Raw genomic sequence first — 14,162 nt, 5'->3', positions numbered from 1 at the left:
AATTTTTCATTTGCATAAACTTTTGTAATGTTTTTCACAAATGGTCACAGAAGCATTTCTTACAGCTAAAATGTTAGTTTTAGTGGGCTACATCGGAAGCATAGGGGTGATAGAGTTGTTTCTTATAATTTGTATGTCTGCATCTGATGGGGATACCCATGTTTTTGTTGCCATCCCTTTGATCAGAAGCTATTAGACTTAAGCAGGTAAAGTTTCTCTACTACTATTTTCATTCCTGTATTTCACCAAGCACAGAATTTGATGCTTACACTTCAGTATACATTTTCTGGAGGAAGAATTTGCAAACACTTTACACATAAAGGTCTGATTTCCTTAAGGCAGATGCCTCGTTTGTTTCTTGCACATCTGTAAGTACCTATAAACATGAAAATCAGTAATTATTTATCAAGGTTGATGCATGCTTAAGAACTGATTCAGCCTACATTGAAATGCCATAAATTAGTCTGTTTCTAAAAAGCCAATCAAGGTGTTGCTGAAATGTATTTGTAGAGGGTTTTGTACGAAAAATAGTATAGAATTTTGCACACATGGAATATTCAAATATGTTAAATCAAATAGGAGGAGGACTGTATTTCAAAATAGTTTTTTAAAGATACTGCTATCATCAGTTGCACTTCTGGCGTTTGTTTTAGTTAATATCAAAACCTACAGTTGTTATTGTGGTAAAATGATAGTGTGAAATTGATGCTGTTATACTATAACAATAAGGACGTGACTCATGTATTTTATGTACACATGCATTCAACTGTAGTGACAAATGGCTTCATGCTGTGTGATTAAATGCATATTAGCATTTGCCCTAGGCATTTGATTATTACCATCTTTACTTCATTACATTACCACATTGTATGGCCATATAATTTATAAGATAATACAGACATCACTTTGTTGCTGATAGGAATTATTCCTTTTTATGGATGGTGTCCTTTAATTTTGCCTTTCATGGATTATAAAATTGGTTAATATCTGCTGAAGTGAATCACTGGAGAAGCAAATAAAGATGTTGGCCTCAGGTCACAGTGTCATTTGTGATACTGGCAAAATCTTACAGCCTCATTTATCCCTGTACATGATTGATAACACCATGGGTTAAATGGAGAAAGCTTTGCTTCCATTAAAGGATCATCATGAATGAAGACCTCCCACTTAAAAGTCAGGCGTGATGAGAAGACAAGAGACTATCTACAGGTCAAATTAAATAACTTAAATAATTTAAGTGGAATGACAGTGTAATTTGTTCATTCTGTGTTATTACCCTGACCCCTATCAGGCTTATAGGCTAACTTACTTTCTAGTGTAGGGTATTTAAGATGTAATTTTTAATAAGTGCTTTTCAAAGATATAAAGCCCTTTATGGCACTTAAAATTGTGTTAAAATGGATTTTAGAATGTGCTTTTTAAAAAGTAATTTTTGTCCTTATTTTGTTAAACATAAAACAAGTAATAGGAAAGCAAATGTAATAAAAGCTTCAAAATAGGAACTTTAATCATTTTTACTTTAACTTTTAGAATGTTATCTCATGTATGCTCTAGAATTTTTAAAAATTATTTTACAGATATTCTGACAAATACCAGTTGTTAAAGTAAAATGCATCTATTTGGGATTATCTTTGATTACACAAGATTTCTTTTTTGTATTTTCTATGTCAAAGGACATTTATTAGTTATCATACATCTTTAGCTCTAGACAGTTGTATTAATGTGTGATATCGGAAGTAGGCATTTTATCAGTAAGGATACAGGCTTTTCTGAGCAAAGCTCATTGAGTCTTCACCCATCCCTTCATTGTGAAAGTACTATTTTCTCGTGAGCAATTTGTACTCAGACTGCTTTTTCCGAAACTGCAACAAATTGCTTCTCAGCCTACTGTTGAAAACTGCAAGGTACAGTGCAAAATTGGTCAAGTGCTCCTGCTGAGATCAGTGAGCTGGGAGAAAGCCCATGGATGCCTGAGGCCCATTTTCTTCCATCCCTTAGAGTATAGCATTCGTTTGAAAATATCCCTCTGAGAAAATAATTCTCAGATTGCTTCTGTGATGGGAAAGAAAATTGCAGGCCCCAGTGTGTTAATACACATTCTTCTACTGGTTGACTTGAATAGAAATTATTTCCTAAGTAAAGTGCAGTTCTTCAAGTGCACCTACCGTTGTAGGATGGAGCCCAGAGTTAGACCATCCTTTTTCTGTGTCAAGTTTTTCACAAGCACTCTTATTTTTTTCCCCTTATTAACACAGGCTACCAGGATTCTCCATTTCGTAACAGTACTGTCTTGTAGAAATTCCTCACTGCAGACTCCCCCAACTCTGAAGTTGTTACGTCAGCTGACAGCAATAGAATTAGAGCATGCATCGCGCCTTAACATTATATTTGCAAAATCTTACCCTTCAGGTCAGAATAGAGCATGATTAAAAGTGAAATCAAATGGCTCCATGCCTAATCTGTTATGCATAATATTAGCATTTTTATTAGTTTTGTAGCTATGATGACCTCCCAATACTTGATACGATATCAAATGTTTTGTTTGTAATAGTGCTTCGTGAATTAGTGGTACAACATCTATCAGTAGGGAAACGATTCTGAAAGCTTGGATGAAAGAAATAAATTTTTAATGTGCTTTTAGGAGGGGGTCTGATTTCATCAATTCTAAATTCTTTGGCTAAAAAAAAGGTAGGGTTGTTTTTTTATCCTAATGCTTTACTTTAAGAAAAAACTCTAGGCCTAAACTGTGTCTAAAATGTATGCAGATTGGCTGCACAATGCCTGATTCATGTTGGCACATTGACGCAACAGATCTGTTGCCTGAAGTGGGACATGTTTGTACATGGCTCTTATTCAGACTTTTATTCACCACCTCTTCAAAAGTCCTTCAAACATACACATTTTGACACTGACAAAAAAACTTATATAAGTATTTCATATTGAACAGTTCAGTATTAGTCATATGTTTTAACAAAGACAACAAAAATTAGCCTGATTTTCCTGTTTCTAGCAAAACCATGATTTCGGTAACTTAGAATAACATTCGTGGTGAAGAAACTAAGGAGGGAATCAATCTATTATCCATGACCGAGCAGCTTAAATTTGATCTATGTTAGGGTTTTATTTAGACAACAGCAGAAAAAGTGGTGAGGCCTGATTTGTGGTTGTTATGGCCCCGTGATACAGACCAGGTCTCTGTTCTTCCTGCAGGAATTCCTTCCTCAGGGTTCTGCGGCAGTGGTCAGGTCAGTCGTAACTCCTGGGCTCTTCCTCTTTAATTCTTAGTACAGAAACACACACGGGGTGTCTCTGGGAAGGGATAGCGTTCTCTGTTCTAGTGGCCTGTTGGAAATTCAGTCTTAAGTATAAAAAAATATAATCTGAAAAATACACCTAGAATATGTACAGTTGTTACCTTCTTGTAAATCAAATGCTGACTAAGTGTTCTAATAATCTCTGATGTTGCTAGCAAACACACTTTGTCCCTACAGAGACACATGGGTCTTACGTTAGCATAGCTCCTTGCCTGACAACACTTGATGTACGTAGCTTAGAGTATGACATTTTGATACTTGATCTTGTGGGAACAGAAGCAAAAAGTTTTCTTGTTAAAATTCAGAAGCAGAAACCATGAATATTGCCTTCAGTTCATAATTTCAAGCCAGTCTGAAGGTCTCCTTTAAAACTGAGCCTGTCTTGTGATTTTTGAAATCTTGAAGGTAGGTGGTAGTATACTTTTTCATGGTTTAATGTGTTAGTTGCAGTACCTTCACGCCAGTGCAGGGCAGGAGCTCTGGAAAAAAAAACCCCGTACTACTTCCTTTTTCATGCTCATCTCAGTCTTTGTTTAAAACTAAAACCAAGCTAAAAATAAAGAGGAAAAATATATGAATGTGGTGAATTAATGATAAAGCTCTTTGTTTTCTTTTATGAAATCGCACACTAATTTAAAATGAAAATATTGTTGATTGCACAATGGCTATAACTAGTAGTTTTACTCTTTGCAAAAATAATTTGCTTCCACATTTGCAAGTTTTGCAGTTTGAATATTCTCTTAAAGATAAACTGAAGAGGAAATACACTTCTTTATTTTGCAGAAACAAGTTCTAAAGATGGATGAAGACTTTAAAACACAGGCACTTGACTCTACTCTTCAAAGTCCATCAGAGACATTACTTTCCATTCGACTATTAGACTTTAAAACGAGTTTATTGGAGGCAATAGAAGAACTACGTATAAGAAGGGTAAATGTGTTTATATTTTTTTTTTAGTGTTTCTTTGTCTTATTTCTGTCTCCCTCTGTGTAATCATAGAAAATTCTGCATAAGTGTGGGTAAACTTCATGCGGTATTTTAAGTAATTCACCAATGAGGATTTTGTTTAAAAATATCATGGGTTTAGGCAGTGTCTGCATTAGAAATTTTTTGTAAACAGCACAAAGACAACAGGGTTGCATGGGAATGAATTTGGCTTTCCTATAATAACGTACAAAGTCTCCACAGTTGATCACCAGACTATTGACAAAAATTATCTACAGTAAATTTTTGTATTTCATTGTAGTTCTCTTTAAGAGCAGCGTTTGATGTGCAAAGGAAAGACAGACAGTCGATGTAACTGCTAAGTCCATAAGTCTTTCTGATTTAATAGATTGATTTACCGTTTGCCAAAAAAACAGTGGTTTTGACTTATTTTTGTCTGTTTACTTGTGGTTTTCAGAATTCCCTAAGAGGGCAAAGAGCTACTGTGATAACCAAATCCACTTTTTTTCACTATTTTTTAATTGCTACTAGAGCCCTACAATAACAGCACATTGAGTATTGGGGCAAGGGGTGTTTTGTTTTTGAAATATGAGTTGAGTCATCTTGTAATACTAAGGTTAAATTGTTTCTGTACTGTTGAAGGCAGCTATATTTTGCTGTAGTTAATTTTTCAGTTGTATGTATGTAAACATTTGTTTCGATTTCTCCCTTTAGTGTTTCTGAACTTTTGTATTTTTGAAAGTCCTAAAGTAATTCTTTCTGCATTTGATGAATTTGACCTGTTCAAAAGATGTGTATTATTACTTTTAAAATATTAGTATTGATGACATGCTTGATTTATGCTTATTTTGATCTAAGTTAAATGCTATAATCCTCTCTTTAAAAACCATAAACAAAAGAATGACTGCCATAAAAAAAATCCAAGAAAAAAGCTACATGATCCTGCTTTCTTGGTGCAGTATTGTTGAAATTCACTACAGTGTGATCCCCAGACTTCTGTTACTATGGTAGTGTTTAGACTAGTCTAACTAGTTTCGTATTAAAAAGTAAAGTGTGAAGAATTTAAAGTTCATAATAATTATTGGAGTGTACTTTTCCTTATAAGATAAATGCCATTTACGTTGCTAACTTTGCATATTTAATGCACTTAGAGCCTAAAATGTTTATAGAGTGCCATGGAGTTCCATCCTTTGGGATTTTTTGGTTTTGTTTGTCTGTTTTGTGTCTACTATACTACAGGAGTAAGTGACTGTGGTTTTATAAAAGGTTACCTCACGAGGGTGAGGAATTTTTTTGCTTAATGGTGGTTTTAGTTTCAAAATTGATGCTAATGCCAAGACCCAATCCCATAGTTAAGACATGGCCTTCAATTTCTAAAACATGTGTCTACCTTCATGCTAAAAAAAAAAAATTTACCTGTTTGTAGATAGAAATTTAAGTAATTTAAGTAAAACAAAAAAAAACAGTTACGCATTTTACAGCTACTCAATTTGAAATCTTAAAGTGTCTCTGCATGTATTTTTGTTATTTGCTTTGCTTTAACAATCATTAAGGGCTGCTTGCTTAGTATGTTTGAAATTTCGAATATAAAACATTAATATTTTGAACAAGCAAGGATTATAAAATAATATGGCCATGCCTAGTGCCATTCACTTCTGTTTTTTTAAGTAGAACTCTGTATGGATGTTTTTGCTTAAAAAAAAAAAAAGAAAAAAAGAAAAAAAAGATGCTACAAGATCCTCTCCTGATTTTAGCTATGAATCTATTACAAATCCAACCACCACAAGATTATTCCATAAATTTATAATCAGCCCTGAGAAAAAGGTAGTGCATTGACCAAAATCCAGTGCTAACTCGGAGAGTTACAGTGTTTGTCTTGCACTGTGGTAGTTTTTCCATGGAGAAGAACAAAACACTCAAACTTAAATTGTGTCATCTGCTACATAAGAAAGCGAAGTAAAAGTTAGTTCTGCTCTTTTCTTACTACTTTTGCCATTTCTTTTCCAAGTTGCTTGTGAGGCTCACAGTAGACTGATAGCCTGATGGAGGCAGTAGAGCCAGTATAGTGGATTTTACTCTCAATTTTGTGTTTGATTTGTGGCTTGACCTTAGACAAGGTATTTTACCTCTGTTTGCTTCTGTTTTTCTTCCCATTGTGTTGGTCTTGCTTGTCACTTAGACAGGAGCCTCTTCAGGACAGCAGCAATCATGTATTTTGAGTTTAATAAACTGCCTTGAATGGTTGTGCTGCAGTATAAATTCAAATTAATAAAAGTAAATTTGCAGATGAGATTATCTGTGCGAAGCTACACAGATAACAATTAAACTCTTAAAACAAATTAAGTATTAAAATATTTTGAGAGATTTGATATAATCCATACTTGATACCATAAGATACTATTTTAAAGTAGAATTTTCATTTTTCTGAGTATGCTTATTTAAATAAATGCATTGAGTTACTCCAAAGCATCTATCTGTTTTTCACTTTTCTTGGTTGAACATATAGCTGTGGTTAAACATATAGCTGTAGTTAAACTCTCAAAGCAGAAATAATGTACAGGTGTTGCTCATAATTCTGAATTTTTCTTTAAGTGACTGTTCTGCTATTCTACAGATGAAATCCCAGTTAATGGTAGCTGTGCATGTTTATTCTGGAGAATACTTTCCTTAAATTATTATACTTGATACAGTTTCACTTTATTCCTTTGGTGGTTTATAGAGTCTTTGTTCTCAATACAAATTGACTTGATATGAATATGTATGCAATTAGAAGATACAAAAAATGATATTACTCTTTCCCCCTGGCCCCCAGGGATTACTTCACACTCCAATAGTTTCAATGTCCTCCTATTTTTTTGCCAGTTTTCCCACTCATCGAGCACCTTGCTACTGGAAGTGAGGATGTCATGTCTGATTTGCCAGGGAATTTCATATCTGTGCTTGCAGCACAGGGATGCAGGGTCTCAGGACTTCTGGAATCAGTTCCATGTTGTGGACAAGAATGTTCTGTAAAGGCTAGTTGGTCCTATCATTTTGCTGCTGTTGACTCTAGTCTCCTTCCCTGCCCCTAATGCTCTTTTTCTCCTCTTTCTTTTCCCTGTTTTTCCTTGTTTCTGTCCCTTTCTGTCTTCTGTCTTCTTCTGTTTTGATATAAATTAGACCTCCTTTTTGCTCTTACCCACTTTCATGCTGATGGCCAGTGAGCAGTCATTGAGAACGAAATTACAAGAAGGATATTCAGTCACTTATTTGCTAAAAGGGAGGAATCCTGGATCATGTCTGTTGTCATTGCGCAGACATTATGGCTCCCACAACACCTCACCTCGAGTTTTTTCTGGTTGCTGTTCTCAGAAGCTGTAGCTCACCCTAGTGCTGCAGAGCTGTATGTGTTCTTCCTTTCAGATTTGAGCAAGTTTATCTCCATTGCGCTTACTCTAGCTTTGCTATGGCTTTGGCTGTTCTAATCCAAGTTCTTCAGCACAGTGGCCTATTTGTAGGTTTTTCTTAGAGGGTGGACATGAAGGAGCTTTGCTGACCCTTAACTACTCTCTCCCATTCCTAAAATGTACTTTTGCTTTCTGGCAGCTATGAAGGAGTTTGCACTGCACAGCATGGCACCATATAGCACATTGTAGCTCAGGAGACCTGAGCTACTCTGTTCCAGAATGGAAGAAATGTACATAATTGTGCAGAGCTAGCTCATCTAATTAGTAGTGTTTCACAGAGAAGATGAGCAAGTGGAGTTCGGTGTTGAGATGAAAATTGAAAGTGGCAGTATAAGGTTAGTGTATGGAAATGTAACTTGGGCCCAAAAGGCAAATTGGTTTTTGAGACATTAAGTGAAGAAAGTTGATGAAATCATAAACTTACTTATTAGAAGGAGCAAAGTAGAAGGACTAAACTTGAGTTATTAGTGGTATTATAATATTGGTGGACATGCCAGTTATGATCATAACAGTCATATTGGTTGGGCTATATCTAGATCTAAAAAAAAAAGAATCACAAATCACCCAAAGCTAAACCTTGTTGGAGGTGTGTTTTGCAGGAGAACCACCACCTTCAGATATGTGGAATAGCAGAAAAGTTAAAAAGGGCACCAGAGGTACCTGCTGTAGCTATATAGGCAGCTCTGTGAAAACAATAATCTACAGTGACCAAAAACGTGAGATTGAATGAAACTGTTGCAGAAATAAAGCTTTTATTTTTTTTCTAATGAAAAAGAGCTTGGTTTTATGCTGTCTTCAGGCTGCTGCATAAGATATGTATAGAATCATGAAAGAAAGAAATATTTTAATTCTGTATTTTGAAGTTTCCATTCATGAGGACAATTACCATATTAGAAAGTAAGGAAGAAACATTTTCTAGAAATAAAGAGGATGCTAGGGAAAAGAAATATTTTGGTGAGGTTTATTGCAAGGAACAATTCTAACTGCTAACAAAGAATAAGAATGGTGAAGAGCTTAATTTGATTTTCTTAAAGAATAGAGGAAAAAGAGGAAATTGGGGGGAGAGAAACAATGGTAAAATAACACAGAATAGAAATGTGGGTGGCTTTTTTATGTTTGTTACCTAGAAGCTGACAAAGAAGACACCACTAACAGGCTGCAGAGAAACAGAACAAACAATCCTAACGGTCTTATAATTGGATTTTCTGTCTTAGTGTAAATTAAGATACTTTTTAGAAAAATGGCAGAAACAAAGAAAGCTGAATATTAAAAAAAAAGAAAAAAAAAGTATGTGGATATAAAAGAATAAGCAGTACTGAAGCTTATGGATCTCATGTGTGTGACATTCACAACATTGTTATTCAAGTCAGTAAGCAGTGTGCTTGTTAGTTTATAGCTTCTGTGTTAGCAAATAACGTGGCTTTTGATTACGAACTGACTACTTGAAGTTGGAGAAAGAGCATTATAAGTATCATTGCAAATATTTAAAGGAATATATTTAGATAGATGAAATTTATTTAAATAGAGCATTTATTTAATTAGAGCAATTGCAGCCTATGCAGTGGAACTAAGGACAGAGCAATGAGATTTCCAAAGGAAAAGAGGTGGTTGGCATACATTTCTGTTTCTCTGCTTCTGAAAAACGACACGTTTTGAGAATAAATTCCAAATACATGCTTACTAGAGGTTTTGGTTAACTGTCATAACTATTAAGATCCAAAAATATTCTATCAGGAATGGATGTTAGAATAAAGCTGTTATAAATATTTTCTCTCCCTTTGTCCTGGGAACAAAACTTAAGAAGGATATTCATGCAGATTCCTAAAAGTTGTACTGGACTGTTTAGTTCATGAAGGGTATTCTAATTATAGTATGAAACAATCAGAAACTGTACTTTCTATGAGTACTATTTGATTGACCTGCATGAGAAATTGGATGTGCAGTTTTGTAGGAGGTAGATTATGAGTTCAAAAAAGATAATAAAAGTACCTAGCAGCAGTTTTGGCTGCTTGGACATGAGCCAGCTGTACTCTCTTCCTAAATCTGTTCAGGGTCAAGAATCGAGGGGGCTTGACCAATCCACAGCCCATCTTGTAAAACTACAGCCTCAAGCAAACACTTTAAAGAAGGCTTGACACTTTCTAAAGGTTATTACGAGTAAATAAACCATCAAATTACTCCTCTTTTATTGTTATGGTAGTCTTTTTTATAAAAACACTTAAATCCATGTAGTCCTAAGGCATCTAATAAAAAATGAACACTTTTAAGGTTTTGTGGTTTTTTGATACCTCATCAAAGTTATATACAATATTATTCTCCTAAGTATAACAGAAATGTTTTTGTCTTATTAAACAGCTGGTGGAACTTCTAAAAAAAAAGTGCTTCACACAAGTTTTAAAAGCTTTCAATTCAAAATGGGTAAACTATAAATGTCCTTTGAAAGAAATAAAAATGATGGATAAGGCTTATAATTGTTAGCGATTCACATTTTATCATGTAATTGTCATCCTCAGTTTAAGTATTTATGATGTTTATTTTTTCCAACAGTAGTTACATATATACACATTTTTGATAGCTTCCAGATTTTCTTTTATAATTTGGGAGTAAGTTGAAGGAGTGTTGTTCACCTAGGACTTCAGTTCTTACCCTCTTTAGAATTCAAAGCATTCACTTAAAATGGGATTTAATGCAGTTTTCAAACTTGCATTATTGTATTTATTTAGTTAAATGTAAAGTGTTCGGTATGGATGTGGGAGTTAACAATTATAAATGTCTTAAATTTTATCATGCTGTTTCTTAGAACAACTGTAAAATTTTAAACCAAGTATCTGCACAAAAATATATTTCTGTATTTTCTTTTCAGTGTCCTCATTAGGATTTGAAATACTTACACATTTTAAAATTGAAATTGTGTATATGCTTGATTACAAATAGTCTGCCAGTTCCATTGTTTATTAAATGTTCGTGTTGTTTTGTACTAACATTACTTCTTTTTTATATACACCAAAGGCTTGGTTTCATTTAGGTAACTGTTGCATTTTGGTAAGCCCAGTCTATTTGAATTGAAGTTTTCTTTGTCAAGAATTTGTAACACTAGTATCTGCTACGTTGCTCCCCTTTAAAATGTTACATTCTTTTCCCTTTATTTCATGGTAAGTTTAATATGGATAGATACTTGTTGATCTCCAACAACCATTTAAATTAGTGATATATTTGCCATAAATTTTAGTGAGGTCAGAATCACAGTGCATATGTTAAGCTTTTTTATCTCTGTTACCACTTTATCTTCAAAGCTGTATTTCTTTTCTGATGCTAGTTGCAGTTTGGAGTTTGTTTTGTAAATGCTCTAAACTTGAGCTTTTGGCTTATGACAAGTACACCAAAGTAGATCAGGTTACGAAGAAGAAGAGAGTCAGCTATATGCATTGAACCTGAAGAAATGCAATAATCAGTGTGATTAGTTTGCGTGTTTTCAAAATATATACTTGAAAAATTAGCTAGCATGTTATGAAAAAGCATATTAGGACTCAATTGTGCAGGCACTTCAGGTATTCTGGGAGCAGTTTTACTGTCCATTATGTTGATCGAAGTCCATGCTGCCTCTCCTGCAGCAACATGTTACTGTTGCTTCTGTTGCACTGGTACAGATTCTTGTGTTCAAGGGGGCTAGATCTGATCCATGGGATAATGGGATCAAAATCTTGGTTTTGTCTCTGAAGTATCCTTACATGTGCTAGTGCCTGCACAGGGGAGTGGTAGAAATACGTAGTCTGGAGTTAGGGAAGAATACCACTTCAGCGCGTTTTTATTAGTTTAGGAATAATTTACATGGTGTCTTTAAGGGTCAGATTTTATAATCCTTACTTCTTACAATTTTGAACAAGCCTTTTGCTAATAATATATCATTGTAATAGCATTTGTTGCTTGATGGCATAAATTGCTTAAGATTACACTTCTATAAGAAGCTATAAGTCAACTTCACTTGTTTTTATCACTTCAGGGAACTTAGGGAGATGTATTTTCATTCAGTACTTATAGATGGGTATCAGAAAACAAATTCATTGCAACTCCAAAGTATTATTTGTTATGACAGAACTGGGAAGCATTGATAATCTTTTCAATTCTCTTAATTATTTTTTTTTTACCATAAGGCATATGAAATCTCTAGGTCTCTTCTCCATCTATATTCTACTGATACATATCAGAGAAGAAAAAGCTAAAGTACTTTTCTCTAGTTCTCTGTGAGCCAAATATTAATTTTAAGTGTATGTTCAATATTTTATATGTAAAATTCATGGGAGTGTTGAGGTGTCTTTTTAGATCCCACAAGTAACTCTTGAAATACTTAGGAGTAGCCTCCTGTGGATAGAAGTGTGTGTTATTTCTGTCCACACATGTGCTTGTAAACTGCCTGTTAATCAAGGAAGTCAGTTTTGACCCTAAAACCGATAAAAGATGTCAATGTCAAAAACCTACTTTAAATCACCTTGGGACATATTTTGCCATTTTATTTCTATTGATAGTACAGTGGGACTATGGATCAAACATTATATGAAAAAGGGTTGCAAAATCTTCTTTAAAACAGTTTTGCACAAATTGTTGAAGTGTTGTAAATATACTTATATTAAAAACTGATCATTTCCACACCCCCCCCCCGCCCCATGGTAGGTAATAGTCGTTCATGGAATTGCAATTCAGTAGAATTTTACATAAAACCTGATATCAAGAGAATAATCTTTTTGAGGCTTGTTTTTAATTTTTTAGTAGAGAGATCCATAAATGTCTGTTTTTTTGAGCTGTCGCTGTTTCCCTGAGGATTAGAGACACTTCTTTTGCAGTAGTCTGGGCTGTTGAGGTGTGAGTCATTTCAAGTATGCTTATTTTTTCATCAATTTAGAATGCAGGTTTTAAACTGGAGTGGGGAAGTTGAACTCAAAAAAAGCATAAATGTGCACATCAAAATACAGTAATTCAGAGAACACAGTTGAAGTATTGGGAGTATTCTCTTACCCTCACATAGCCAGTTTAGCCCTTATTGGATTGTGTCCAAAACAGGACCTCAATAAATGCTATTAGTGCACTGGCAGTGAATTGCTTATGATATATATCAAAAGCCTAAATACTCTTCTTGCAAGAAGTCACAACTGTTTGATAGGAGAACCTGTTGTTCCTCCTTTGAGTATTGTATTTGTAAAGGAAGGCACGTGCTCATAAAAATTTGACTCAAAAGGAAAGCTGATTCCAGTTAGGAAAATTTTACTTTAATACCAGAATATTTCAGGAAAATTCCCATAAATTTTTAGCAAATGTGATTATCAGCAGATAAGTCTCATTTATTATCACAGTAATAGTTCGATTCTTGACAAAGTGCTTCTGCAGGAACGGGAGATGTAATGCACCTTCCTTTTACTAGTCCATCTTCTGGATTGTGAAGGAAACTTTAGACTTCTCATATTTTCGGGTAACTCACCTTACCAAAAATACGTGTGGATTATCCATGACTTCTGTTTAACTTCTCAATTTCATGTGGTAGGTCAGGAGGCTTCTTGGCATGGAAGGTTATGACAATATTTCACTTTTTCCATAATAACAGAAGTAATTGCTGACACAAACTTTCAGTTGTCCTGAGAGATGTCAAAAAGAATAAAGATTCAAATGCTTTGAGTTGAATAATTAAGATGTACCAAAGATTCTGACTCATTAGCCATGATTATCATTGACTAACAATTGATTCTTGAAGCACTAATTGCAGCTTGCTGAATTTCTCTTCATCTCAGTATTTTGACTTGGTTCATCAGAATATTCAATCATTTTTCGACTGTGAAGTCAAGTCTGGCTTATTCCATTTGAGTCTGGTTTTGTTGTAAGATGCAGAAGACCATATGTATGAAGAGGGAACTGTTCATGCTAATTCAGAGCTATAATCCTAGCTCCTAATCTTCTGCTATGCATTTCAATCTAAGTTATTTATTCTGCAAATTTTCTGTCCAAAACTGCTGAACTCATGGGCTATTTTACCACATCCAGAGAGCCTTTGTTTCCTCTTTTGCTGTGCAGTGTGTAGGCACATACTCTTCTGTGTACTGGACTGTAAAGGAAGAAGAGTATGAATACACAACTTATGTTTGTGTTTGATTTGCAGGTACTGTCTTATGTAAATTTGATTTTTTTTTTTTTTTTTTTTAAAATAGGAAACGGAGATTAATTATGAAGATCAAATAAGTAAAAATGTTGTAGAGAAACAGGAACTTGAATGGCAGAAGGTAACTTTCCTACATGGTTTTAGTATTTTAACTGCTGGGATTTAATTTGAATATAATATTGATACAGATTGTGATTTGGTACAATTCCCCTTTTTAAGGCTATTGTTATTTCTAATAGTAGGATGTGGTAGCCAATAGTTTATTGTCTAGCCATGAACTTCTGTAGTTTTTATATTGATTTGGATTGCGCCCAA

General features: G+C 34.4%; 1 protein-coding gene across 1 annotated transcript in view; it reads left to right on the top strand.

The window, feature by feature from the left end:
- The first annotated feature begins 4,100 nt into the window (after nt 1-4,100).
- Nucleotides 4,101-14,162, top strand: part of CCDC73 (coiled-coil domain containing 73) — a 55,844-nt gene continuing 45,782 nt past the window's right edge. Inside the window, exons 1-2 of the mRNA XM_068399441.1 lie at nt 4,101-4,244; nt 13,897-13,968. Coding sequence (XP_068255542.1) covers nt 4,113-4,244; nt 13,897-13,968 — 204 coding nt within the window. The 5' untranslated portion in view covers nt 4,101-4,112. The remainder of the gene's footprint in view (nt 4,245-13,896; nt 13,969-14,162) is intronic.

Source organism: Nyctibius grandis, chromosome 4 (genome assembly GCF_013368605.1).
Source record: "Nyctibius grandis isolate bNycGra1 chromosome 4, bNycGra1.pri, whole genome shotgun sequence".
In the NCBI taxonomy this organism is placed as follows: Eukaryota; Metazoa; Chordata; class Aves; order Nyctibiiformes; family Nyctibiidae; genus Nyctibius; species Nyctibius grandis.
Note: the sequence above shows the minus strand (reverse complement) of the source record. Positions and strands in the feature narration are given on the sequence as shown.